Source organism: Lissotriton vulgaris, chromosome 5, assembly GCF_964263255.1.
Source record: "Lissotriton vulgaris chromosome 5, aLisVul1.2, whole genome shotgun sequence".
Taxonomy (NCBI): domain Eukaryota; kingdom Metazoa; phylum Chordata; class Amphibia; order Caudata; family Salamandridae; genus Lissotriton; species Lissotriton vulgaris.
The window spans coordinates 1784198047-1784224109 of record NC_141693.1 but is presented as its reverse complement, the minus strand read 5'-3'; the positions used below and the strand labels follow the sequence as shown (position 1 = coordinate 1784224109).

Here is a 26063-nt window from a genome sequence, read left to right as displayed (position 1 = left end):
AGCATTGGAATCTCCCAACTCAACTATTTAGTGCTGGTGTAGCTCATCCAATGCTAACCTAATAAAAAGCATAATCTTGAGCCAGAGCATGCTCTTAAAAACATGGCAGCATCATCATAGGGTTAGTTTTTGTATGCTTCCTCCATCCTGAGGTGTACCACTGGTTATTGCAGTAGTGATCAGAGAACGGTGGGAGTGTTTTAAGTGAAGTGAATCTCAAGAAGTAATGTTAAAAACTCTTGGACCCAGATTCGTTTATTTAATCAGTCTGGGTTAGAGATGTATTAAAAACTGTGTTGTGTGTAGGAAGACTGATTAGTGGTCTAACGCACGGAAAGTGTCCATAAAAAAGGTCAACATGTTTCAGCCCTCGTGGTTCCCCCTGTGAGTCTAGTGGGCTTTCTTCAGGACCTATAAAGAAGAAGAAAAAGTGAAGGAGACCATTTCCTGTTTAGGTCTCTATGAATCTGGGTATGTTGATCCGATTCTCATGTGGGCAAATAGTACCTGTTCAAAGTAAAGGAGGAAGTAAAAAGACAAAATATGTGAATGTCATATTGCGCATTTCTACAAAAAGACGTGCTGTCTTTTATCAGAAGAAATGAATCAATACATTTACTTTTTATTGACATTCGCATCTTTTGTCTTTCTGTTTCCTCCTTTACTTTGAACAGGTACTATTTGACCACATGAGGATCCTGTAAGCACAATGGTGTTGTAGCTTGCTTTGGAGTTTGATAGTTACTTCACTAAAAGATAGTTTCATGCACCTATTATACTTGCATAGCCATTGCCAATCTCCTGAATTCAAACAAGCCGTCCCAATGGGTCCTATGTTGCCCAAGCCCAGTGTGTTATATTGAATCTCTCCCAGGTTGCACAGATTCCCTTAAGTGCAAGGATTGAACGTTTGTGAAAGAAACCTTTGTTCTTTTGTGCTGTACATCCTGGTTGTGAATGTTTCTACCCCAGCGCACAACCACCCTCGATCTTTCTTGCACTCACATACAACAATGTTCACAATCACATTGCTCATACGTACAAACGAGGAATTCACCTCCAGACCCTATTGTAGAATGGGATGGACCAATACTTACAGAATATTACACCAAGCTCCCTTACACTGGTGCTACACATTCTTCCAAACAAAGTGTGCAGCTGAAATTTATGGACCAGAAGAATCCATAATAATATTGCCAGGTACTTACTATTCCAACACCAGGATGATCTCGCTAGCCGTCTCGTACACCTCGTGCAGGTCCACCACGTGGGGGCTGAACTTGGCGATTTCCAGGATGGCTATTTCGTTGATAATGTCGAGTCGACAGTCCTCGCCCTTGCGCCGCTTCCGCAGAAACTTGGCCGCATACTCTTTGCCAGTAGATTTGTCTATACACTTCTTCACCACAGCAAACTTCCCTCTAAGAAAAAAGAAAATGGCCATCAGAAGCCTATCGTTTAACCTTAAATAGGTTCAAGAGGGCACTGTCCTATTTCTACTCTATTGGCAGCCTCCATGCTAGAGCTGGACTTGCCAGTGGATAGTTGAGTAACTGCTGGGATATCGGGAGTGTGGGGGAGAGGTAGGGTTCAAGATGAAGCTTCAGCAGACACAATTAGAGATATTGACAGACAGCACTATTACAGCTCTAGGACAAGTAGCCAGTTGGGACCATGTGCATGACTCAAGGAAATATTGCATGAGTGTAAACCGTGAAAAAGATAATCTATATACCATGATAATAAGACCAACCACAGGTCTTGTACCATGATAACACTAAATACAGGTTCCAACCAGAGGTGACACGGTGTCCATATACTATTGACATATGTTGATATACTACTAAGATAGCCCTGGACCTAGGCTACGCAACACTATATGGACATACACTATAAGATGGAATATGAAATATATCTGTTAACTGTAAACATAACATGGGTATGACATGCATACAACTCTTTGACAATCTATGCATATGTCAGGGAGATACAGCACACAGGCCCTGTGAAATCATGTAAATATATCATGGATATAACACTTGACATTGACCATGGGCCTCGCTCATATACTATGGAGTTCAACATCCACTAGTTCATACACATGGAGTGGTCACAGGCTTGCCGGTCACATGCATATACCATAGACAGCACGCCAAACGCGGGTCTGGATATACACTTTCCATAGAAGACACGAGAGGCGTACATACATTTCCATAAATCTTCAATCCCTCCTTTTACCAGGTTCCTTTGATCCCTGAATGAAGGCGGCCAAATCTCCCACCTTTTATGTCCACCCCAGAGTGAGACCACATCTGTCCACCGTATTTGATTGAGTTCATTGTAATCCAGTCTCCCACGCTCGCCCTGCTCTCAAGACCAGGTAAGACTACATGACCCCTTCAACTCCTTAACGTGCACAGGAGAGATAGGTTTCAAGTACAGATTAATGATTAACCAAAGATGAATTGCTAGACCTCTTCACGAGGCAGGGGCCCACATTTGCAGCATGCACAGAGGTAACTGCAATTCAGTACACGATTTGTAAGTCTTCTTTGCAATTTTTTACCAATATGGCAATTTGCCACTCTCTCGCATACTAACAAGAGTAGAGCCAGCAACACTGGGCAGGTTGGGCCTGGGCTCAAACTTAATCCATGTCTGTGTGGGGAAAGCAATGGCTATGGTAGCATCTATCCCCCAGTGCCCGACTGTCATCGCGTGCACAAGTGCCCTCTAGATACGTGCCTAAAGTACAATTATTTGTGCATTTTAGAAAACTTTTGGGGGGAGTTTCAGTCATGAGACATAAGGACTCTTTACAATAAGTGCTTTGGACAACAGGGAGTACCTAAAACCAGAAATGTTCTAAAAAAGTTGGGAGGGGGAGAAGGGGTCTACCTATATTCCTTACACTCTTTGGATAGTCTGACTACCAACAAAGCCTCCCGCGGCTTTGTCCAGCTAAGGGAACTTAAAAGAATCATCCCCTTTTCTGGATTACCCTTGCCAAATCCCTGTGGTAAATGCCTCAATACAGTCACGGCTGGGCCATATAACTATCTGGAATATCTACTGAAGGAGTCAAGGTGGCCAGGCTCAATATGCCACATTCTAGTAACTGCACCGAATATTCATCGTTTCAGTGTTAGAACACCATGACTAAATGCAGAACAACCTCGATTTAAACTAAAAATAAAAGAAGAAAAAACGAGGAAAAGTATTTAAAGTGGGCCAAAACGTATTCCCATATTATTTCCTCACGCACAACTTCTTCTCTAAGCAAAGCTGATCAACACAGACAAAACAAAAACAAAGGATGTGTTCTATCAGCTGCACTGTCAATTCCTTATTTCAGGTTTCTTTTTTTAACACAGTTTTTGCTGCTTCTTCCACCTTCCCATTTCTTAAAAGCAAAATAAGAAAGCCAAGATATTTTCAAGTATGCGTATGTAATAAAGTGCTTTACTCTTAAAATTACAAAACAATTTTATGTCGTTTTCTCCAACTTGAAAAAAAGAAAAAGTTCTAATACCTTTCAAGCTTCATTCACTCCCTGCATACATATAACTAAAATGGATTTCCTTCATCCAAACTACAATCATGTCGTCACAGCAACCGTTAGTAATTTTGACATTTCATTACACTTTGTGGATTCATAAATGAAATGTGTACTTAGACTAGGTATGTAGTATAAAAGTGCGGTCTTTACAGGAGGTCACAATGAGCGTCTGTCTATATAGACTGCGGTCTAGGGCTATACGTACGCCCAATGTGACTCCCTCTTCTCATGGTGCACACAGTCCTGCCAAGTATCACGCATCAGGCGTTAGACTAATGCTTTTCAGTGAGGTACTCCGCATTACCGCATTGAAATGCATTGTCACGCCTATGCTGTGTGTCCGCTGTCACTAAAAACGCTGAGAAAATCCGAGAGTCTGTAGCAGCACGCCGCCTGTGGGTTGCGCGCACTGCTCCAAGTCCAGCAGGCATGGGGCTCACAGCTGAGCTAAGGCTGCTGGTAGCTTTAGCTCAGATGCTACAATGTATCACAATTTTGATTCTAGGTGCTGGGGCTCGGGTCCTACTGTCAGCAAGCTTGACGTCATCACAGGCGACGAGATGTCAGATCTGTCTGCTGAGCGCGAGGAGTACGTTTTGCAAGTTAAAGGGAGCTGGCAATTTTGCGGGCACTCCAGGCACAGCGCAGCATATAATCTTGGCCGGAGGTAGCTTTACATATAGCCATGGCGCCCGAACGGCGCCAGCCGCGGGCTCTTTCCAACCCGGTCTGCCGCGTGCTAGCTGTTATTCCCTACCACCCCTCTGCGAATGCAATATTTTACTGTGGCCGACAGAGAGGAGTCGGTGACTGACACAGGAGCCGTCAGGACAGTCTGTTACTGGGCAGCCCTGCCCAGAACTCGCAAGAGTGACAGGACAGTGCCAAGGCCTGGGTGACTATCACTGGAGGCAGGCTGGAGGGCAAATTCTAATTGCCGCGGCCCTCGCGGTGGCTGGCGGCCGAGCCGGCCTGTAATTTATGGCGCCAAAAAGTTCAAGGGCATATTTGGTTGAGTGTTATGGGAGCCAGGCAACCAATCTGCTCCCTCTGAAGTAGATTATCGTCAGCATGCACTGGACATGTATACCTGCCTCACCTGAATGACGGTAAAAGTGACAATGTTTTCATAAGCAGTAGATATTGTGACGTGGATAATACTGAGCTGTGCTAACCTCTAGCTTTGCAAGGGAAAAGTTGGTGTTTTTCCTGAATAGAGGTGGTCCAGAGTACAGTGACTGTTACCTAGATTAATTTAAAGCAAGATTTGAATTATAGTTTATTAGCTCATTGCGTGAGCCAAATAAAAGATCCAAGCAAGGTAAGTGCAGGATAAAGAATTCATTCACTTCACAGGGGAGAGAGCACAACATAGCTCTTCTGCTTTTGCATTCACAATCCTGAAGCACTGTAGCACTAAAAATCGTAACCTGCATTAGTGTCACTGAGCAATATAATTAAAAAAGTAATTCTTGCTAAATACGTGCGCAATAAACTATTTAAAACAGCGCACGTTATATTTTATGGCCCAGGCAACAGCTGTAGCCCAGCATCAGTCCACAGAACACACTGTCTCTCGAGTGCAGCTTTCTTTTATTCTCTCTCTCTCTCTCTCTCTCTCTCTCTCAAGTGGAGAGGTGTGGTGCAGCGGCCAGGGCAGCTGAGTTCGGAGTACAGGGTTCACGGTTCGATCCCTGGCGGCAGCTCAGCACCATGTGATTCTGGGCAATAGCTCACTTAATTTCCACGAAGGCCCCCAGCATCTTGAGACCTGTAGTAGTTTGCGCATTACAAATATGGATTTATTTATTTATCTCTGTAGTTGATAGTCTGGCTGACAGCTTTTACCTGTTTATATGCTGCCACAGTGCATATATAAAGCTTCTCTTCAATGCGGTTACTAATGGGAATGTCATTCAGGATTAGCCATGACACTTTATATAGTGCTACCGTTACTCTTTCTGACTGTAATACTCCTTCCAGGCTTTTGTGTTTAGGATTATTGGGATATCGTCCTGAGCTGGGAAACTGATAAAGAAATGCCCCTTCTCTCAAAATGTATGGTGCGTTAATAAAATATAACTGCACACCCCTTTTGTTGCCCGTGTCAAACATTAATCATTTCTCTTTTGGTGTGTGTCATAGTCGGCCATATATTCGGATTTTCCCATAAGGGGACATACTGTTCACAACAGCACCCTAGCTGGTTGTTACCCATCTGTTTCCCTTGTCTTCATTGCTTGATTTTACTCGAGAGAAAGTGTTACTCATAGTCGTTGAAATGTCCCTCATAATTACACAGAAATTACGAAAATGTCACACATAGCCATTTCAAACATTGGCTGCTATGAGCATAGTATGCTGCACTGTGTAGCTCGTTTGCAATCTAATTTTGATCACATCTTCCTCACATTTCACGTACACAACCCTCACGTAATAAAGCAGCCGCGTGCAAGCACCGAGAACTTCCAAAAGCTGCGCTACTCCCGTCATGAGACGCACGCTCACGCGCTGGTTCAGCGTGTGAGAAGGACCCTTTGCAGTGCTTCTCACTCTTGGCGCGAGCTGCGGTCTGTTCCTGTGACAAACGCAGCCAAGCAACGCGCAGCCGCAGTACATCTCTGCGTGTTGCTTGGCTGGCGCGCGGAAGCGGGGCTTCCCGTCTGACTTGCCCAGCTGCTCGGAAAGGAAATGACATTTCAGAGAGTCTGCGGCTGTTCGAAATGGCCGGACACCAGCACGGGCTTCGTCACATCAGAAGAGGAGAAAAAAAATCGAATAACTATGTTTTCACAACTATAGCGCCTCCACCTGTCTGGACCTTGGACAATGACAGTTTAGCGCTGAAAAAATCTATTACAAATAATATGAGGCTTGCCTGACATGTGACTAGCCGGGCCCTGCCAGACTTTCCGATTGACACGGTCTGCTTTAGATGCACTAGACTGGTTTGTTGAAACTGACAATTCGAGACCTAAAGCAACTACCTCTACAATATGTAGTATTTTAGTACCTTTTGAGGTTTCGTCCTTGACACAGCCGTTCTACCAAAAAACGTACAACTTTTTCTTTAAAAGCCACTTTAATGCAACCCATCCCACGCCGTCTCCTGCCTCCAGGCCCACGGCTTCGCCAGACCACCATCTGCCAAAAATAGCCACATTTTGGTTTATGTCCGGCTCCCAACTGCACCCTGTTCCCCCACGAACTCGCAAGTAGAACAATCCGTGCAGTGTTTGCAACCCGCGGGTTACCCTGCGTCACCATAGTGCACGCAGCTGCCCCTGCCACAGGCAGCCCTGCCCCTCCACGCACCTGCCGGGGGCGCTGGCCTCGGTTCCCCCTGCCTGACCGGAGATCCCTGCAGCTTAATCCGCGCGCTCCTCAACGGCCCTGCGCTGTTTACACAAGCCGTTTAAAGGATTTAAAGGGAAGATTTGGGGATTAGTGAAGATTTGAAGGGGGGAAAAAAAAGAAAAACGTTCAAGTCAAGTGATTTTTTTTATGAAGAGTCAAAAGGCTCGAGAACCGACGCACAATGGACTCGGTTGTGTATTGCCACCTCGGTACAGACACAAATTTAAGCAGTATTTTGCGGGGATGAGCTAGTCGAACGTTTTTCACCATGTTGTAACACCAGGGACCCAATACATGCTCTACTTTTGCTCACACAGCATTCTATAAGTGTTTATACTAACAACATGTGTGTGGCGCACTCTTGCTATTTATTTGGCTTGGTAGCGCTTTTGGAAACTTTTTTCTATTAGGACATCATCATGGGCCTCAGTGACTCGAACCATTTACTCCAGTTAGTCGCCAGCCCGGCAATCCCCAGGCAGGGGCACAGGGCGCGCGCCACCTGCCTGGAACCACTTTCGGAAAGTGGGTGCCCTTGGTCCACTGTAAAGAGGGGCCACACTGACAAGAATTATAGTGGCCAAGAGCGTTGCGTTTAGTGTTTAATGCTTTGATTAATATATAGCTTTGGTGTCATTGGAGGATGGTGTGCTGTTGTATACTATAGTATGTTCTGCTATGAATGTAGGGGAAAGTAGTGAGTAGTGCATGAGCCGTTAGGCCGACAGTGCTTTGCCAACCTAGTGTTTAAGCAGGTGTTGTGTGCAGCTAGAGGGTGCCTCCATGGTAATTCAGATTACTGTAGGCATTTCCCTCTCTCCTGCATGGAGTTGGCTCTCCTCTGGGCCTCCTGCAGTTTGTGTGTTGCTGGAGAGAGATTAAATGCTAACTGTATGGCCTTTGGTGCTGTTGTGTGAAGGAGCGGTAGCGGTGTAGGCATATCTAAGATGTACTGTTTGTTGTGTTTAGTGTCTTCCAGAGTGATGGAATCGCCTCCACATGGTCCCAGACCATAGTGAGTCCAGCAGCAAAAACAACAGGAAGAGAAATTTTCCTTGACATTCTGAACGTCCATTACTCCCTACTCCTCTGTCCACACACAGCACAGGTTGCCACTCTCTGTTTGCACAGCTTGTTGGCACCACTCCAGCCCAGCAGTTATGAGCAGGAACTGACAGGCCCACTTTCTATTGAGGCAGAAACTTGTTTCTGTTGGGCATGCTAAGTTTGTACAGGATACATAGTTTTCTAATGGAAAAGCAAATGTACGTCCTGTTGCAGAGGAGTAATGCACTTTAGGACAGTGGGAGGGACCGTTACAGTTAGGGTATTTCATTAACTCCTATTCAGATTTGTGCCAAAAACCTACACCCAACATACCTTGATACGAGATTAAAAATGCATTCTCGCACCATTTTGGGAATGTCTTTCTTGCTTCAAAACCTACCGCTCTGTGACTCAGTTACTACCCCAGTTTTTTATTTGGCCTGCATATAGCACACACTAGTGAAGCTGGAGTTATTACTCAATCCAAAAATAGTAGTTTCATCATCCTCGTCTTCGATTGTGTAATAGGGAAGTCCTACATCGGTTCCATTCCAATTGTTTTTGTTACGACTGCTCTACCCAGATGGAACAAGTTAACGCTTCCCCTAGAGAGGCTCACTCTTCCACTGTGTTTTTCTATATCCTTTGATTTTTTTTCAATTCATATTTTTCCATTTCAAGCGAGGACAGTGCATTTTAGAAAAAGTGTACACGTGACACGGCTAACCAGGAACAGGTTCTGGCCAGACAGGACTGGATGGGCTGCAAATAGAACAGTAAGTATCAGAACCAAGCAGGGAGAATCTTTGCCTAGGAGCAGAACACGCATCAGGAATACGGTTGTCACCTTTGCAAGAGAAAAATACCGGTCATTTGTTGTTGTTTTAAGAGCCTGCAAAGGTCTCAGAGTCATACTAAATAGGACTGTAAACAAATTGGTATGTGTGTGGCCTAAATAATTAAAATACGCCGCACACTTTTAAAACCGTTGTTTAAAGCTAAGGTAAGATCGTCAGACCCCCTATTCGGTGTCTATCAGGCGAGTCCATTGCATTACCATGTCAATTGATTACATTTTTAGCTAATGCTGACAAAAAATTGGTATATGCTACCAAAGGGTTGTCTTAATGAATTATGAATCATAGTGGCTGTGTTAAGGTTGCTGATATCTTGAATGATTTAGTGACTAAGCTACTATGGTAAATCAGGCCCTGCAGGAAATATAAAAACACTACGCCCTTTCACTGCACGTTTGCACAATTGAACCTTTTGCTTAAAATTCTAGTCCAAGGCAACTCCAGATAAAAGGCTTTAAAATATACAGTGACCCCTTATTGCTCCTTTGCACTTTGGTACGCAATGTTTCAGTTTGTGCACATACAATGTAATACAATGTTAACTTTTTATTGTATATTACTTGGAATGTAGCCATAATATGTTATCATTTTTATGATTATACCGCGTTTGATTTAAACTATGTTTTTATGTGGCAACAATGTTCTGGTACAGCATGTAACCATAGTAACATTCTTTTTGTACAGGCGCAGATTGCTTAAAGAATCTGGGAATTGTGCTTCTTTCTATATTATTTTAATTTTTTTATTGCAATGTTTTCTGTTAAGCACTAAAGAATCAATTCAAATTCCCCCCAAAATTCAAAATTGTTATGTTTTCATTTGTTACATGGCTTTTGTGTCTTTGTTTTTGCTTTAATTATTAGTCATGGCTCATTAAGACAGCTCTACAAAACATTTAAAAGTGCTTGCTATGTATATTTGTTGTTTGAAGTATATATAAAAGCTAAAAATACCAGCTTTAGTTGATTTTTCAGATTTTTGTACTTGACAGGACATCAAAATACCGGTGCTGCCAGTAGAAAAACCGGTCAGGTGGCAACCCTAGTCAGGAAGCAAAGAGGTGTATCCCGAGGCCTGCCATTTAAAAGTCCTGAAAAATCTATGCATGTGTACCCTCTGAGCAACAGGCCTCCTTCTGTTTCAGCGCCAGTCTGGTCCCGACTAGCTCCAACCCTCCCTTCTTAAAACTATACTTTCTCTTAAAATGACACTGACCTATGAGAACCTAAGGCCATTAGACATAAAAAAAAACTGCAGTACCCAAACGACCATACACCAAAACATTACAGATTGACTGAAGGTGGTAAGGGTGTGCAGGGTCGGACTGGGACACAGAATAGGTCCGAGCACCCAAAAAAATAAAAAGTGGCACCCATTAGTGGATTTAATTTTCAAAAAGCGGCCCATGTTTGGAAATTTGGGCAGTTTTCAACTTGTAAGGACATTCTTTAAATGTGTTTTTCAAGGTATGAAAGACTGAAGGGATTTGAGATTGCTGCAAGCAATGTTTGTTTTAATATCAGAAAAATCAACAGTAAGAATCAGCCCAGCAAACCACATATCAGGCCTAAATCCTACCGAAAAACAGACCACACAGTGATGTGTCAGACCAGCCCTTCGGGCACTGCCTAGCCTCCCTGTAGGCCAGTTCAACACTGATGATGTAGAAGCAGCGATCCCGTAAAGATGCCTGTTTACAAAGCCATTTTCGGGGTGAGTAGCAGAGTGGCCACCTCTAAACCCTGACCTAGTTATTATTATTATTTATTACATTTATAGGGCGCACAGCTACCCAGCAAAGGGTTTCCCGGCGCAACAGATCCAATAATAGTGGGCTATAGCCTGCTAGATGTCGAATAGCCAGGTCTTTAAGGCTTTCCTAAACTTGACATAGCTCAGCTCCGATCGTAATGTCAGCGGCATTGAATTCCAAAGTGATGGTCCAAGGAATGAAAAGGACCTGCCACCCATGCGTGACAATCTAAACTTTGGAATTTCGAAAAGATTAGCCATAGAGGACCGAAGAGATCTGGTGGGACGATAGGGACGCACTAGGTTTTGCAGGTATTTGGGGGCGTTATTGGTGAAAATTTGGTGCATGAAGCATAGAGATTTAAATTTAACTCGATTCTCGACCTTTAACCAGTGGAGCTTTCTTATGTATTTTGTAGTGGGCTTCGCAAAGGGAATTTTGCATAATAATCTTGCTGCTGCATTCTGAATTGTCTGTAATCTACGGACTGAAAATATTCCATAGAAGTGATGAACCCAAATAATCAGATTTACCAGAGCGGACACCGTATTCTGCCCTAACAGCCCCCACCACAACAAGCATGTACCTTTCTGGAGCAACCTACTGCATCCTGGAGAGGTTTAGAATGGAGCCCCAGCTATGCATAGCATTTACACCTAAACTGGAAATCTACTACACCCTACGGTTAGAGCCTCTTCACTCCTCGTGTGAGGAGGTGTGAAACATTGTGTCACAGGGCGGTGCCAGTACCGGGTAAGCTGGCAGGAAAAGCTGACAGGAACTCAGTGGGTCAACCTACTCCAGCCAAATGCTCTCTTTATTGTGAGTGATGGTACTTTGCTTGTGCACATATGTTTCAAAAGTGGTCTGCTTAAGTGAGAAGGCAGGTGGACTAATCCCTGCTTTCATTTAATGTTCTTGTTTGTGTGATGTATATTTTTGTATTTCATTTTTTTTTTTAAAGAGATCACCATCTTTTAATTGCAGCATTTTTGCTTTTTGTTACTTGTAAATGTTTAACTCCTATTTTATATATTTGCAAAACATTTTTTTTTATTAGATTGCAATGGTCTGGTCTATCGGTTTTGCCAATGCTTTTGGGTCAAGAGATGGTCAAATAGCCATGTCTTTAGCTCCCTGCTGAATAATTTAAGGTCAATGATAGTGCGGAGCTGAAATAGAAGTTTATTCCAAAAAGCAAGTGCCAGGAAGGAGAAAGATCTGCCCCCATTCCTGAAGGTAAGGATTCTGCGAGGGGTAAGGAGAAATTTGGTACTTGACCTAAGCGTCCTATTAGGCTGATACCAGCTACGTTTTTTAGCAAGGTAACTCGGCCCATTTCTGTACATGTTCTTATGGACCAGACAGAGGACCTCGAATCAGCTTTGCTTCCTGATGGGAAGCCAGTGAAGGGTCCTCATAGTGGCTGCAGATGGAGATTTCGATTGGAGGTTTAGTACCAGCCTGGCAGCAGTATTCTGCAAAACTTGGGAGTCTGGAGTAGAAATCTTCATTGTTGATTGGACTCGTAATTAGTCCCTGGACAAGTGGTTTCCTTGATTCAATTGAAAAATTTTGCGTAAGCTGCGCATTATTCCATAACAAGTACTGGCTATGTGACTCATATGGCTTTTCATGGATAACTGATTGTCAATCTTTCACCAAGGTTCTGCACCATGGGCTTGGGAGATTGACCGGGATTGGGGCACTGGGCCCTCCAGTTGTTTGACCAAGAATCCTGCCATTTACCAAAAAGGATGACCTCTGTCTTACCACTATTAAGTTGGAGATGATTGGCGTGCATCCAGTGTTAATATGGGTCATACAGTTTTTGAAACGGAGCCTTGTGTAGGTAGGGTTGGGCCGAGGGTGATTAGTAAATGGGTGTCATCTGCATAAGGCACCAGATCAAACCCATAGGTCCTTATCACTTTAGCTAAAGGTGTCACGTAAAGTTTGAAAAGCATGGAACTTAGAATAGAACCTTGGGGGACTCCCATTTTTACCGGAATCCAACAATCCATGGCTCTCTAGATGTGTGGTGAACGGTTTGTTGACCAAGGACTCTAGTACCTTACCAAAGTAGGGAATTAAAGAAATTAGGCGTTAGCTACTGGGTTCTTTAGGGCCAGTAGAAGAATTTTTCACAATAGGTTTAACCCTTGCTGCTTTCCATCCGACTGGGACTGTTGCTTGAACTTAGGACATGTTAAATAAATCGGTGAGGTTCCTGACAAGTGAAGGGGCTATGGTAGAAAAGAAACTGGGAGAGATTGGATCTACTGGGGCAGCAGATTTGATCTTCGACAGGGCAGAATAAACTTCATCTGAAGTGAATGCAGTGAACTCTTCTAAGAGAGGACTGGTGGGGTTGAAGTTGATATCTGAGTCATTGTCAGGTTTATTGGTATCATAATGTGGGAAGGAGCTATGGATTGTGTTGATTTTTTCCTCAAAAAAAGTGCACAACGTGTCTACCCATTGTTGTGAAGGAGGGTTACTGGGGTGACAGAGGGGTGAATTGGAGAATTCCTTTAATATTTTGTAGAGCTCTTTATTAGAGTTAGCAGCTTTGTTGATCCTGTTAATATAATATCGTTTTTTGGCTAGTTTAATGTTGTCTAGGTAATCCCGGTGGATAAATTCATACATTTGTCAGTTTTCAATGTTTTTGGTTTTTCTCCATTTGTGTTCGGCCTTCCTACTGGAAAGTTTTTCAATTTTCAATGATTCAGTGAACCAGGCTTAGGCTTGACCACTGACAGAGGGGCCAGGGTGTTCAGGGCGAGTGGGATTGCTGCCTCAAAAGCTGTTGCTGCATGATCGATATTCTCTGTACATGGTAAGGATGGAGGGCTAAAATGGGCCAAAAAGGAGGCAGGAGTAACTTTTCGCCAAGGCCTTCTCCATATTGGTTCACTGCTTGGGTCGTTTTTAGTGGTGAATATTGGTAGGGAAAATTTCAGTAGGCTATGGTCGGGCCAGAGCAGAGGGAGAAGGGACTCAACTCTGACACTCGCTGCATTGGTAAATAAAAGATCACGGGTAGGGCCTGCTGAGTGGGTGGGTCCCATCACCATTTGAACTAATCCCTGTGTATTCAGATTAGTGATCAGTTGACTAGTGTCAGTATCTAAAGAAAGTTCTGCGTGATGATTAAAGTTCCCGATGAGGAGAAAATGGTCAGATGCTAGTACATGTGGGGCAATTGTCTCCGTAGGTGGTTTATAAAATTGGTTATCGGGCTGGGAGATCTGTACACTAGGGCATCTCTCCAGATTCCCTTGGTTTGATTTTCAATTCTAAAAATACAGAGTCCGGACTTTCCTAAGGGATGGTCTCTAAAATAGCAATCTCGAGTCCGATTCTGGCGGCTATTGCTATACCGCCTCCTCTACAGACGTTTCTAGCTAGTCTGGTTCGATGGTAGTCAGGAGGGCACGCGGTTGTCACATCAGGGAAGGCGTGCTCATGAAGCGACGTTTCAGTAATAAAACAGATGTCTGGCTTTTCTGTATCGAGCAGGCTCCATATTTCGAGTGCATGATTGGAAATTGAGCGGGCATTAAAGTAGAGCACAGTTAATTGCTTAGGTGTCTCAGTGGTAGCCAGCCAGTTTTGTTCTTAAACCGGGGTTCGAGGTCTAGCCAGGCTCATTGTGTTGGTTTCCAATATCTACTCTGGGAATAAGTAACGGTATTAGGGTGGCCAGGAGGCCTAAAGGTACAGTGGCAGTATGGGGTACATTTAAGGATTTGAGCTCTTGGCTTGAGTAATGGAGTGTTACCATTGCTTGTGCAAGGAAGAGCCGGGTCTGGTGGCTCAGTGGACTAATGCGTCCACTGCAGAGGCCTGTGTTCGACCTCATGGTCACAGGTTCAAATCCCGGTGCATCCACTCAACCTTTCATCCATCTGAGGTCGATAAATTGAGTACCATTGAGTTGGGTAACAATAAACATCTGTTATTCAGCCCCAAGATGCCTCAGGGTGAACGTGCGCTTTACAAATACACGTTATGTTATGTTTATGTTTAATACTGGGAGGGAAATCAGATCGGGCAGGGATCCTGGCGGTGCTGACGGGCTTGCCTTTGGCTCATGTCCTCCACTCCCACACTAGTATTAATTCACTTTGTGTCAATTTTAATGGTTAAATGACATGGGATTTATTATTGCACACTTTACGGCATAGAGTTTCACCCAGTTTGTGAAAAGGTGCGACAGTCATCCTCATTGCCCCATCACAGAGGGTAGGGCTTGCCAAGAAAAATACATAGTAACCGTGTCTCTGCAATAACGAGATTCTGTGCTGCAGGGTTTTCCACATAATTATTTACAGCAACTACCACACAATCCACTATCTGCTGCAAAATTTCACGTTTTCAACAAACAAAATGTTTTTAGCTGGAAGTGATCAAAAGTTATAAACAAAATAAAAAACTAGAGCTCCATATTTGATGCCATGTAAAGGCAGATGGTTTGAAGCGGTTAGCTGGTCATCTTTCTGTAGCCGATTGCTGTATTCAAGCATTAAGCTGGTATTAATGAGCTGACACTTTTTTCCAGGCAGTATTAAGGTGTGTTATAATAAAAAAAATATACTATCACAGAATATGCCTATTATGCGTCAATCCGCCTTTTTTCTGCCGCAAACATTTGCCAATTCTGCCCACTGATTCTCTATTGCTGCATATTGACCCTGCCTAATAGTAGGACACTGCTTCTTTAAGTAGAGTTGCCTTGCAAAAGGACTACGTGGATAAGGAGCGGATTATGCCATACCACGCAGCACAAGTTACCTGCAGCTAGGTCACGCGCTTCAGGATTGCGCTGGGATATCAAGACCGACCTTGAGCTGCAATGAGGCAAGTCAATCAGCCACAAGAGTCAGATCAGAACAATGTTACTTCAATATGGCTGCCTGTGACTGCTGAAGAGTGCATGCACTCAGTTAATACATGATAAACATTGGTAAAGGGAGAAAGGACTGGGTTGGAGGCAAGGACAAATGGGATAAGAACTTGGCATCTTGCACCAGGAAGCAAATATAGATGCGATATGGTACCATGTACACATTTATACGGTCAAGTGCTCTGAAGAAAGCTAAAGAAGTACTAGTGAAAAAGCTGGTGCAACAGGAGGCCCAAAATGTTGTGCTTTTGAGTCTTCCTTGGAAGGAGGGTGTTGACGTCCCTGTCTGCCAAGGATGATGACAGGTGTGGCATCTATCATAATGCATCTGGGAAACCTAGTGCTGTGCTGCCAAGCAGATGGGTGTGGTAAGAGTCCGGGTAGAATCAGGTGGGGTTCATCCCAAAGCGGTTCCTCGGCCAGTCAGGTTTACCGTTTTTGTCTAGTCCTAACTTTAGCACATAAATAAATGGTAACACTGACGTGCGCCCCTACTTTGTTGCCAGTTTTTAAAACAAGCATCCTGCACAAGAAGTATCATTTGATATGTGGATCGGGTAGCACCAGTATCATCCAAAAATGATACGGAATGGCTATTCACTTCTCCTACTAATGGGCCATTATGGTCTACCTCTAACACAGTATCGAGCATAAAACCCTCCTCCCCCCTCAGGGACCGACATTGCCTCAGTCCATGCAGAACTCGCAAGTATAGCTAAAAATTGTGGTAAAGTGTCAAAAATTTGAGGCTAAACTAGATTTTGCTGAAATTTAAAATTCTATGGGAATTCCATTACGTTATTCTGCATTTTAGGTTGTATGACTTGAGCTGAAGCCATAATTCTATTGAAGTGACTTGTATTCGGCCTGTTTAGCACAGGTGCCGCTAGGGCTGGGACCACTGACAGCATCCTCCTATATTTGCCATAGGAGCCATCTGTTGCATGGGATTAATTTAAGGCGTCATTTGGCTTCCATTTTCAAATTGTTTTACATTAAATCTACAATTTCTGTCCACTGCTGTGTTCCACTTTACATGCTCCTCTTCGAAAGTCCCATTTCTGCCTAATGTCCCTTTAATTTCTTAATTAAAACCAACAGAAGTAATTCATATTTTTATATCCTGTGGATTTTAAAGAGAGACTGGGGAAGTATGGGCTAATCCCTTGATGTGAAATTATTATTAAGAGTGGCCCAGTACCCAATAGCAAGCTGTGTTTAAGCCATAAAAGTCCACATATGAGATCAGAGATTAATGCATTATCAGCCAGATTCATCAAGCCGAAATCGGCTCGCAAAGGGACAGATTCTGAGAATCTGGCCCTTTGCAAGCGCTATTTTTGTATTTGGGATTCATCATCCCAAATGCAAAAATCGCAATTCTAAAAATCGCTAAATTGCAAATAATTGCATTTAAGGAATCTTAATTTGAGATTCCTTAAATGCAATTCATGAACCATTTTAAAATTGTGAATTCGCAATCTGGGGCCGCTATTTACTGCGAAGTCTAACTACGTGGTAAATAGCGAAAACTTAGAAAAAATCATTTTAGTGCATTTTTCTAAGTTGTATGTTACACACACACATGTCCTTTGGACATGTGTGTGCGCAACACCAGTGTACATTACCATTTCAGGGGTGCTACAGGGTGTCCTTTGGACACCCTGGCACCCTTGAAATCGCTTCCTTATTTGTGAATCGCTATTTGCTAATCACAAATAAGGAATGACTCCCCATTCATTCCTATGGGCCTTTAGGCCCATAGCAATGAATGGGGAGTCATTCCTTATTTGCGATTAGCAATTAGGGGAGTCATTCCTTATTTGCGATTCCTTATTTGCGATTAGCCATTAGCGAATCGCAAATAATGAAACTGTAGAAATCGCAATAAATATTGCGATTTGTACATGAATCCCGTTTTGCGAGCCTTTAATAGTGATTCCTTAAAAATCGCTATTAAGGACCCGCAAAACATGACAATGATGAATCTGGGGGTATGTTTTTTATTACTATTTCCCCACCCCCGAGCAAAGGCTGGGAAGCATGACGCAAGTATACAAGAAAGCGCGGGTAAGTTGATGCGTGTTGTGACGTACCAAGCACGCTGCACGCTAATTGTTCACATCAGTACCTCGAATCTGTGTGTCCATCCAGGAATCACTTGCTGGAAAGAGGGGATGCTGCGCCCAAAAGTAAGTGTAGGGTGGAGGGAAGCATTCATTGTACTGAATGGACCACAACACTTCCCACCATTGAGTCGCATAGTTACAATTGTGCAATTTTCGTAGGTGTTATGGAGGGCGGATGTGAAAATGAAATCACGGGTCATTTTAGTCTGAATTTGGAAAACACAGGAACGGATCTGAGCCAACGGTGGCCCTTCTGAGCCTGTTCACATAGTCAATGTCAAAACAAAACAAGGAAAAGGGCTAAAAAACAAAAGGCTTACAAGCATATAAAACAAAATGTTCTGTCCTTTTACTATAGGCCATGCGTGACGTCAAAAGTGGTCTGCCCGTTCACCGCCATGTTTAATACAGGGCATTACCACAGGGGACATCCTACGGCCTGACGCTTGTAACCGGGGCAACGGGACTCGCAGTGACGTGTGGTCGTTCAGTCCCAAACCGAAGGTCAATCTCTGCCCTGACCCCCGCTCCTGCGCGCGCTCCTGCTGCGTGCCACGCTGACTCACGCTGGAAACACGACCTTGACAAAATCAACAGACTCAAGAAGAACGCATTCAACTTTTAATCAGGACTTTTATATTTCAAAAGAGCTTTAAGAATGGCAAGTATGAGAAATATGTGGCGCTACTGCACGGCTGTTTGTGCAGCTCAACATGGTTTCACTTAATGCGCCCAACACGATTAGGCACAGATTCAGGGCGCATTTCACCAGAAATATGACCTTTTGTTATCACGGAGATCAGCACACAGGGAACCAAGCCCAAAGGAATTACTTTTCTGCATCCATTATCAAATCAAATGTGTATAAGGTTAGAAAGCTTAATTTTTTAAAAAATATATTTTTAAACGCAGAGCCCAAAGTTTGCCGCCAGTGCTGCCGAATACCAAGGCGGAGTCTTGGTTCCACCTCAGGCCTCTTTCTTCCACCACCCTAGACATCCTGTAGGTCTGCCAGGTGCCTTTTCGACACTGCCACCTCCCTTGTCACCGTTTCCTTATATATCTCTAGCTTCTTCTTTCTCCCTTTTCTGCCTCTCTCTTACCCTGGGTCTGATGACGTTAAACAAGTCCTAGTCCCCAAAACCACGGTGGTGTCCACCACCTGCACAAAAATACTGGAAGGCAGAATACTCATTGCACTTCTCTTGCAGCTGAATAGTTAATAAACAGAAACACAATAGCAGAAGAGGTTAATTAGTACAGAGATATGAAATAGCGCATCTGCTATTAACTGTGGGCACGTTGGAATAGGCCCGGAATCAGTAGCTCTTGCCAAGCTAATTTGCAGTCTTGACAGGCATTCCTGCCAAGACCAGATATTACTAGAATTCTGAGCTGGCACGAAAACTCATTTATGTTTTAATGTTAAACGTTCCTTACAGTATTATGCAATACAATATTGTAGGACTGGGTAGGAACAATAAAATAACCTTCAATCGTCAGCACTTTTTCTCAAGCATTTTTTAATAGCCAGGCAGGAAGCACCGCCTCCTTTGCATAGAAATGGAAGAAAGGCACTGAGTTGGTCAGGAGCCCACAAAATGTGTTTGGAAAGTAGTTCACTACTCAATAGAATAGAAGTGGAAGGCATTCCACAGGGAATGTCTTCAGATACAGGAAGTTCAGAGAGGATAGTTAGTAAGCGACCGCCATGATGGGTGTCCGATATGATGCGTCTCCATCCGGGAAAGGAAAGGTCGATCTGTTCACCCGAGCTAAAACTTGTTTTATCCAGCAGCAGATAAACTAAGTTCTAGCAGATAACAAAATATAGCTGAGCTTGTGATATTGAAGTTGAATTCTTAAGTCTGATGCATTCATTATGCACATACCCTGAATTCAATGAAGCAGACACAAGGTTAAAAAATAAATAAAATAAATAACCAGAAGTATATCACAATGAACTACGAACCACAAATTGCAGATCCGCACATCCCTTCACTGGAAATCAGAGATGGGGTAGGTGGGCCACAACAGCATCATTTTGAATGGGCAACCATTCAGAATATCCCTCAGCAGCTCAAACATAAATACTCTTCCCATATTTGGGCACAAAATACGCTCAATTATTTTTTTACTCTGCACATGGTGCAGTTTTTAACCAGTCCTCAGTAGGCAATTCTGTGATACTGACTTTTCATTGAAAATATACCTCAATCTCTTGCCTCAATAATGAGGGTAAAGTCAGGGGTTTAGGAGGTTGATCCCATTGAGGTTAATGAGGAATGAACATCTTTTTTGAGGGGGATATGGAAGAATGTTGTTTGTCAGGCAGGTAAGGACAAATAAAAGATGAGTGACAAGCAACATGGGAGTTAATTTTGAGATACGTGAAAATATGTCCTCATCTCTGCTTACAAATGCTGGTGGTAGCTGATGGGAAGAGTGCTTTTCATTACATGAGAAGCTTCGGTGAGAACTTGAGATGTTTGGGTTGTAAGCCCGATGAGACGGGAAAGGTACACCACTCCTTCCATCTGCCTCTTTAAAGTATGAGAATGACCAGTATCAACAGGGTACGCTAAACAGGCAGCTTAACCTGCTTCTAAGCACTATGTGTTGGTCCGGAATGACTATTTGAAGCAAAAAATAAAACGGCCCTTTGCTGGCAGAGCCCTCTAGGTAGAGAATACTACACCTTTTCACTGAATCCCTGGTGTTCGTCATTCGTGTCGCGGGCCAGCACTTCGAAAATGGCAGTAAGTTGACATGGCAGTGCTCAACAAAGCAACAATAAATATAGTGCCTACTGAAAGCATTGTTGTTTCCTATTACGGTAAAAACATGGGCTTTGTTATTTAACAAATCAATCTTACTTTTTGCACAGAGGCGAGATTCTGTTTAAACATAAACCTCTGGATTAGCCGCATTAACTAGTGACACGGACAACAGAACTGCTGGTGAATGTTGCAGCCTGAAATGGCTTCAGACTATCCAGAGGACTAAGTTACCCTTGACAAATTGGGCCTTGAGAAATTACTGAGTTAAAACCTTCCTGGTTAAGCTATCCCTGGGTTGTCTTGTAAATGAAAAGACCCCTAATTTCTTAGGGATTGTATTTTGTAAAAAGGAACTGCCGACAAACTGGCAGGTTGCGACATGAAGCAGCCAGAGTCTTGGCAAAGCCATCCTTATGACATAAGCTGGGGTGCTGGTGTGTGTTTAACCTGAGCAGGTAGCGCCCGAGGTTGGCGGTTTCTAAATACCGTGCCAACACCACCTGTTCTAAAGAAAAACAGAGGCAATGAAGAAAAAAATCCAATAAAAGTCAAAATTCAGTGTTAAGCACACAAAGAAAAAAAAAGATAAAAAGACAGCAGACCTTGTACTAAAGACTTCCTTGAAATGAGATGAACAGAGATATTTCTGCTGCTTAGAAAGTACCACTTTTTGATAAGTTTAAAGAAATTACAAGTAACATATCAATACAGTATACTGGTTCAAAGATCATTAAGCGGGTATTTTTCCTTCGAAATAAGATAAAAGAATCTGCAAAAACCAGGAGGCTGCACATTTTAAGTATAGCGTAAAACATAAAAAGCTGCTGGAGTGTAAAACTAAAACAAATAAACAATTGTTTTCTGTATACAGTGCATGTATAAGCTAAAGAAATCAATGTTCGATGATTCAGAGTACTTCAGGGGTGTAAAATAGTCTGCACTGCTTCCTAATTCAAGCACTTCAGAGGATGCGGAATTATACACCAAACAGCCAATAGCATGAGGTGAGCAAGCGTTATTACAGGGGTGGAAGGTCCACTCTATGTATAAATTGAAGGATTGCTAACAGTAGGTAATGCAGATAGTTGGTGCCGTCAAGACACATATAAAATGGGTTCTGACTGTGTGGTCATATAGTTTTGAACTGGTTCAACCAGTTCTCTCGCGCTGTCCCTCAAGCCAATTCGTAATGCATGTCTAGGCCAAACTCGGGATTATCGGTCGTTTTATTTTTTGCTGATTTCGTCAATAAAAGTTGCAGTGCCAAGGCTCTAGGGGCCTGGCCTTGCTGAGGCTGTCAGAAAGTGGAATAATTTAACATAATTAATTCAACTGCCAGACCTTTTCTTCAGGTCAGCATGTTGAGATTTGCAAAGGTAATTGCAATCGCATCTTTAGCAAATGTAACTGAGCTGTGACTTGGCTGAAAACAATCAGGGTGGGACGGGTCTCTGTCACCAAAAGATCATGATATCATAGGCTCCTAGATTACACAACTATTAGCAAAGCCAATGAGGCGGCCATAATAATCTTGCTGTGTTTTGTTAACTCATGTTTTTTGAGCAATCACACGCAATATGCAAAAAAAGCTGCAAAAATATAGCAGATGTGATCAGCAGCTCACGGTAGCAGCCCTGGAATTGAAGTGCACTCCTTTTCAGGCAGAGGTGCACCTGTGATCAGAACAAAATGCCATCACTCAAGGTGTGAAAGAGTTGAGTGAACTGACCCATTGCCTAATGCTGTAAACTGTGATGGCCTGAATAAAAAACATGGGCTGGCGGATTTCAAGAGAGGTCTGTAAGCCAGTACTAAAAATGATATTGCACATTCACACAAACATTTTATGGATAACCGCCATGGCCGGCCTGAGAACCGAAACCGGCCTGGCAAAGTGCGAATAGACAAGAAAGGTCTACAAAAACGCCCTTGTAGTCACAACTTTATCTACACTCCAATACTATGACAAAATATCAACTGACAAACCCCGATTTAATGCATTTTTCGATCTGAATAAACATTTCAATTTCTGGAAATCACTGGGGTAGCTCATTATAAATCACAGTTTTGATCTTAATCAAAAATGAGCACTTCCTACTGTGTGTGCGCTGTATGTATGTATGTATGTATGTATGTATGTATGTAACAGTATTTATGTATGCAGTGGTACTTGTATTGTGAGGAACTACTGAGAAGCAGTCGAGGATGAATAGGGGTGAGTGACAAAGGGTACCACCCAGATACAGACACAAGCCCATCCCCAGCGAGCATCACTTGTCCACCCCACTTCACCTGGCTCTTGGGCCACCTCCACTCTGCTTGCCGCTGTGGCTCCCAGGGGCTGCATTGGAATTTTGGGGTCTGGCCTTTGAGACCACTTTAGCTATCTTGCCATCCTACTTGGAGGGGCTTTTAGTCAGGGCTTCAGTCATTGATCTGGCCATTTTACCCATTGGTTCCCTTAATTTTGAGCTGCCCAAAGCCAGTGTGTATTGTTCTTTTGCGATTAAAAATAGTTCCTTTCTCTTCTGGAAAGAAGCTGGTTTAAAGTGTACTTTTTAGTTTATTTGCTTTGTACATTAACTTTAAACATCAGTTATTACATTTATTTTGCAGGCACTTATGATGTCCTGTTGGTGATTTATTTTCAGTCTCTTTTTTAAAGTCTATAAAATGTTTAAGTAACATTGCAGCTGCCTGGGATTGGAGTGCTTGGTTGTGCAAAATGAAAGGCACACTGACAGGATTGCTAAAAAAAACACTAGTAAAATAGCCAAATCAGTAAATGTTTGTTTAATTTAAAAAACAAACAATGCACACGTGTGGCAACCACGTTTAGATTCTCTTTTTTTCTTTTTGTGGAATATGCTTGCAATACAAAAAAAAAAACAACATGTAACCATTGTGCAGCCTACTAATGCCAGCCCTATTGGTTTTGCCAATGCAAGCTCCAAGTGGCAGTGCAATGGGATGAAACACTTCCATTGTTTATCTGCCTTCTGGAGCATGTGTGTGTGTACATTACTCTAAACTGAGGACCACAGCTGTCCTCACCCCAGCAAAACAGAAACAGCATATATGTGATGTCTATTAGGGTCCATCATACATGCACAGTTGGAACATAGCTTCTGCTTCTACTTCAAACTCCTGGGGTTACGCGTTACCACCTCCTGCATGCTATGGAAGAGAGTCCAAATATCTGGAAAGGTTACACTTAAAAGCCCTTCCTGTCCAACCAACACACACTATGACACTATAGACATTCAGCTAGATTCATCAAGCATTTTTGCGAGCGCAAACGGTGCGAATCGCAATATTCAGCTGTTTGTGCCCGCAAAAATGGCATTTGGAATTCATCAATGGGTCATGAACTCGCAATTTGAAAAATCGCAAATAATTGCGATTTCTCAAATTGCGATCGCATTTAAGGAATCTCAATTAGAGATTCCTTAAATGCTATTCATGAACCTCTAAAAAATTGCAAATTCGCTATTTTTTACCGCTATTTACCGCGAAGTCTGACTTCGTGGTAAATAGAGAAAACTGAGAAAAAAGCACATTAGTGCATTTTTCTAAGTGGTATGTTACACGCACACATGTCCTTTGGACATGTGTGTGCGCAACATCAGTCTACATTGACATTTCAGGGGTGCTACAGGGTGTCCTTTGGACACCCCTGGCACCCTTGAAATCGCATCCTTATTTGCGATTAGCAAATTGCTAATCGCAAATAAGGATTGACTCCCCATTCATTCCTATGAGTCAATCCTTATTTGCGATTAGCAATTTGCTAATCGCAAATAAGGAGGCTGTAGGAATCGCAATTTATTTTGCGATTTCTACATGAATCCCGATTTGCAAGTCTTTAATAGCGATTCCTTAATAATCGCCATTAAGGACTCGCAAATCGGGTCATTGATGAATCTGGGTGCAAGTGTGTCCAACATAGGCACGTACCGGATCCAAGCCAGAAGCTCAGGATAGCCACAGAAGATAAAAAACTTACAGGCAGAGTATCTAAATAGAAATGAGGACAGAATTAGTGGTTATGCTAAAAATCTGGACTTGACCAGACATTCCTGCTCCGAAAACGAATGGGCATTTTTGCTAAAAACCGCGCCTTATTTACATATTCAACAGAGACGGTTTAAGGCATAGGCAAAGTGGGCTCTGGCCCAGAGCCCCAGCCTATCAGGGCCCCCCTGATAGTGACAGCTCTGTTATGCAGAGAGTGACCTTGAACAATTCTTAAACAGAGGGTTTTAAATACCGTTTCACTTTAATGTATTTTTAATGTGAGTAATGTGTGAGTTTATTGCAGACATTTTGCAGAGAAATGTTGTGTACGTCATTCACGCAAAATCCATAAAAAAGTTGGTCTTAGATCAAAACAGGACCTCACATATGAGAAGTGGGCGGGTGTCAGAGATTATTCGTCTTCAGTGAGCTGCTACTGTGTTACAATATTGAAAACACATGTTACCATCCCTGAATATTAGATATAGCAACGTTAGAATTTGGACATGTGCGCTTGTGCGCTGTGAGGGATCTGGCCAATACTGGCATAACAGAGCTAAAATTGGATCATACATTAATAGCTGTTCTGAACAGGGGTCCCCAAAATACCTTTGGCCCAGGGTCCTCAAAATCCTTAAGATGTCCCTGATATTCAATTCTTATCCTAAAAAAAATAAGTGAATCTGCCCCTCCTGGGCCTACGAGGAACATCCATAGTATTATATAGTATACTGCAGACAAGAAAGCACTAGTTCCTCCAGGGGTTCCATTCCGAGAGCTGTGCCGGGCTCTTAGACACGTCCCCAGCCCTCTGCGGTCACTGTTAGGGGAGGTCTGTCTGGTCTGTAGCCGGGCAGCATAAATCTCCCATTTCCCCTATACGCCGGTACCCCCTGCCTGCCCTGGTTCCGAAGGTCAGGATCCAGCTCTCTTCCTGAAACTGCGCATGTTTACCTTCAGGGTGGGATAAGGGCCGGAATTTCATACCCACAGACCCTCAATGACCTTTGAAGGAAGCAGCAGCGGTGCCGGGACAATGGATTTAGAACAAGTGGTATGAGGAAGCCACCAGGGGTCACGGCCCCGCTCCTAAATCAGATATGGCCTCAACATGTGGATTTTCACGGATATTGGGTTGCAACGCTTTCCACTCTCGAGTTACCAAACCCTACAAGTCGCAGTCAGTTCTGGTTCGTAGATTCCCACCCCCCTGGTCCACGGGGGCTGCTTAGTGCGTCTACGAATGGTTACTTGAAAGGGGCACGCCGGCAGCTCCCATTTCAAGTGAAAGGAGCTAATATGGCTGCAAACCCTGGACCTTGTCCGCTCAGATGCATGCACCGTGGCCAAGCCTTTAAAGGGGCCATCCAGGGAATGAGGTCACAATGCATCACAAATCCCAAGCTGACGTCATCAAGGCAGCAATTTCTAGAATGGCGATTGTTAGTGATTCAGGATGGGGTGAAGACAGCGGTTTCCCCTATACTAGAAAGGCCCCTCAACACTGGATTTGGAAAATCCTATTAACTGAAGGCAATGAAAAAGACATATGCGTCCATTACAACAGGTACGGAATTAGAGCCATTGCATAAATGAAATGCCACCTTAGTGCCAACCTGGAACACGTAAAACCAAGGCCCTGCACGCAGATC

General features: G+C 43.3%; 1 protein-coding gene across 1 annotated transcript in view; it reads right to left on the bottom strand.

The window, feature by feature from the left end:
* The window catches only part of LOC147717171 (serine/threonine-protein kinase 17A-like), a 118152-nt gene that overhangs the window by 57004 nt on the left and 35085 nt on the right, over positions 1–26063 (bottom strand). Inside the window, exon 2 of the mRNA XM_086924108.1 lies at positions 1209–1421. Coding sequence (XP_086780234.1) covers positions 1209–1421 — 213 coding nt within the window. The remainder of the gene's footprint in view (positions 1–1208; positions 1422–26063) is intronic.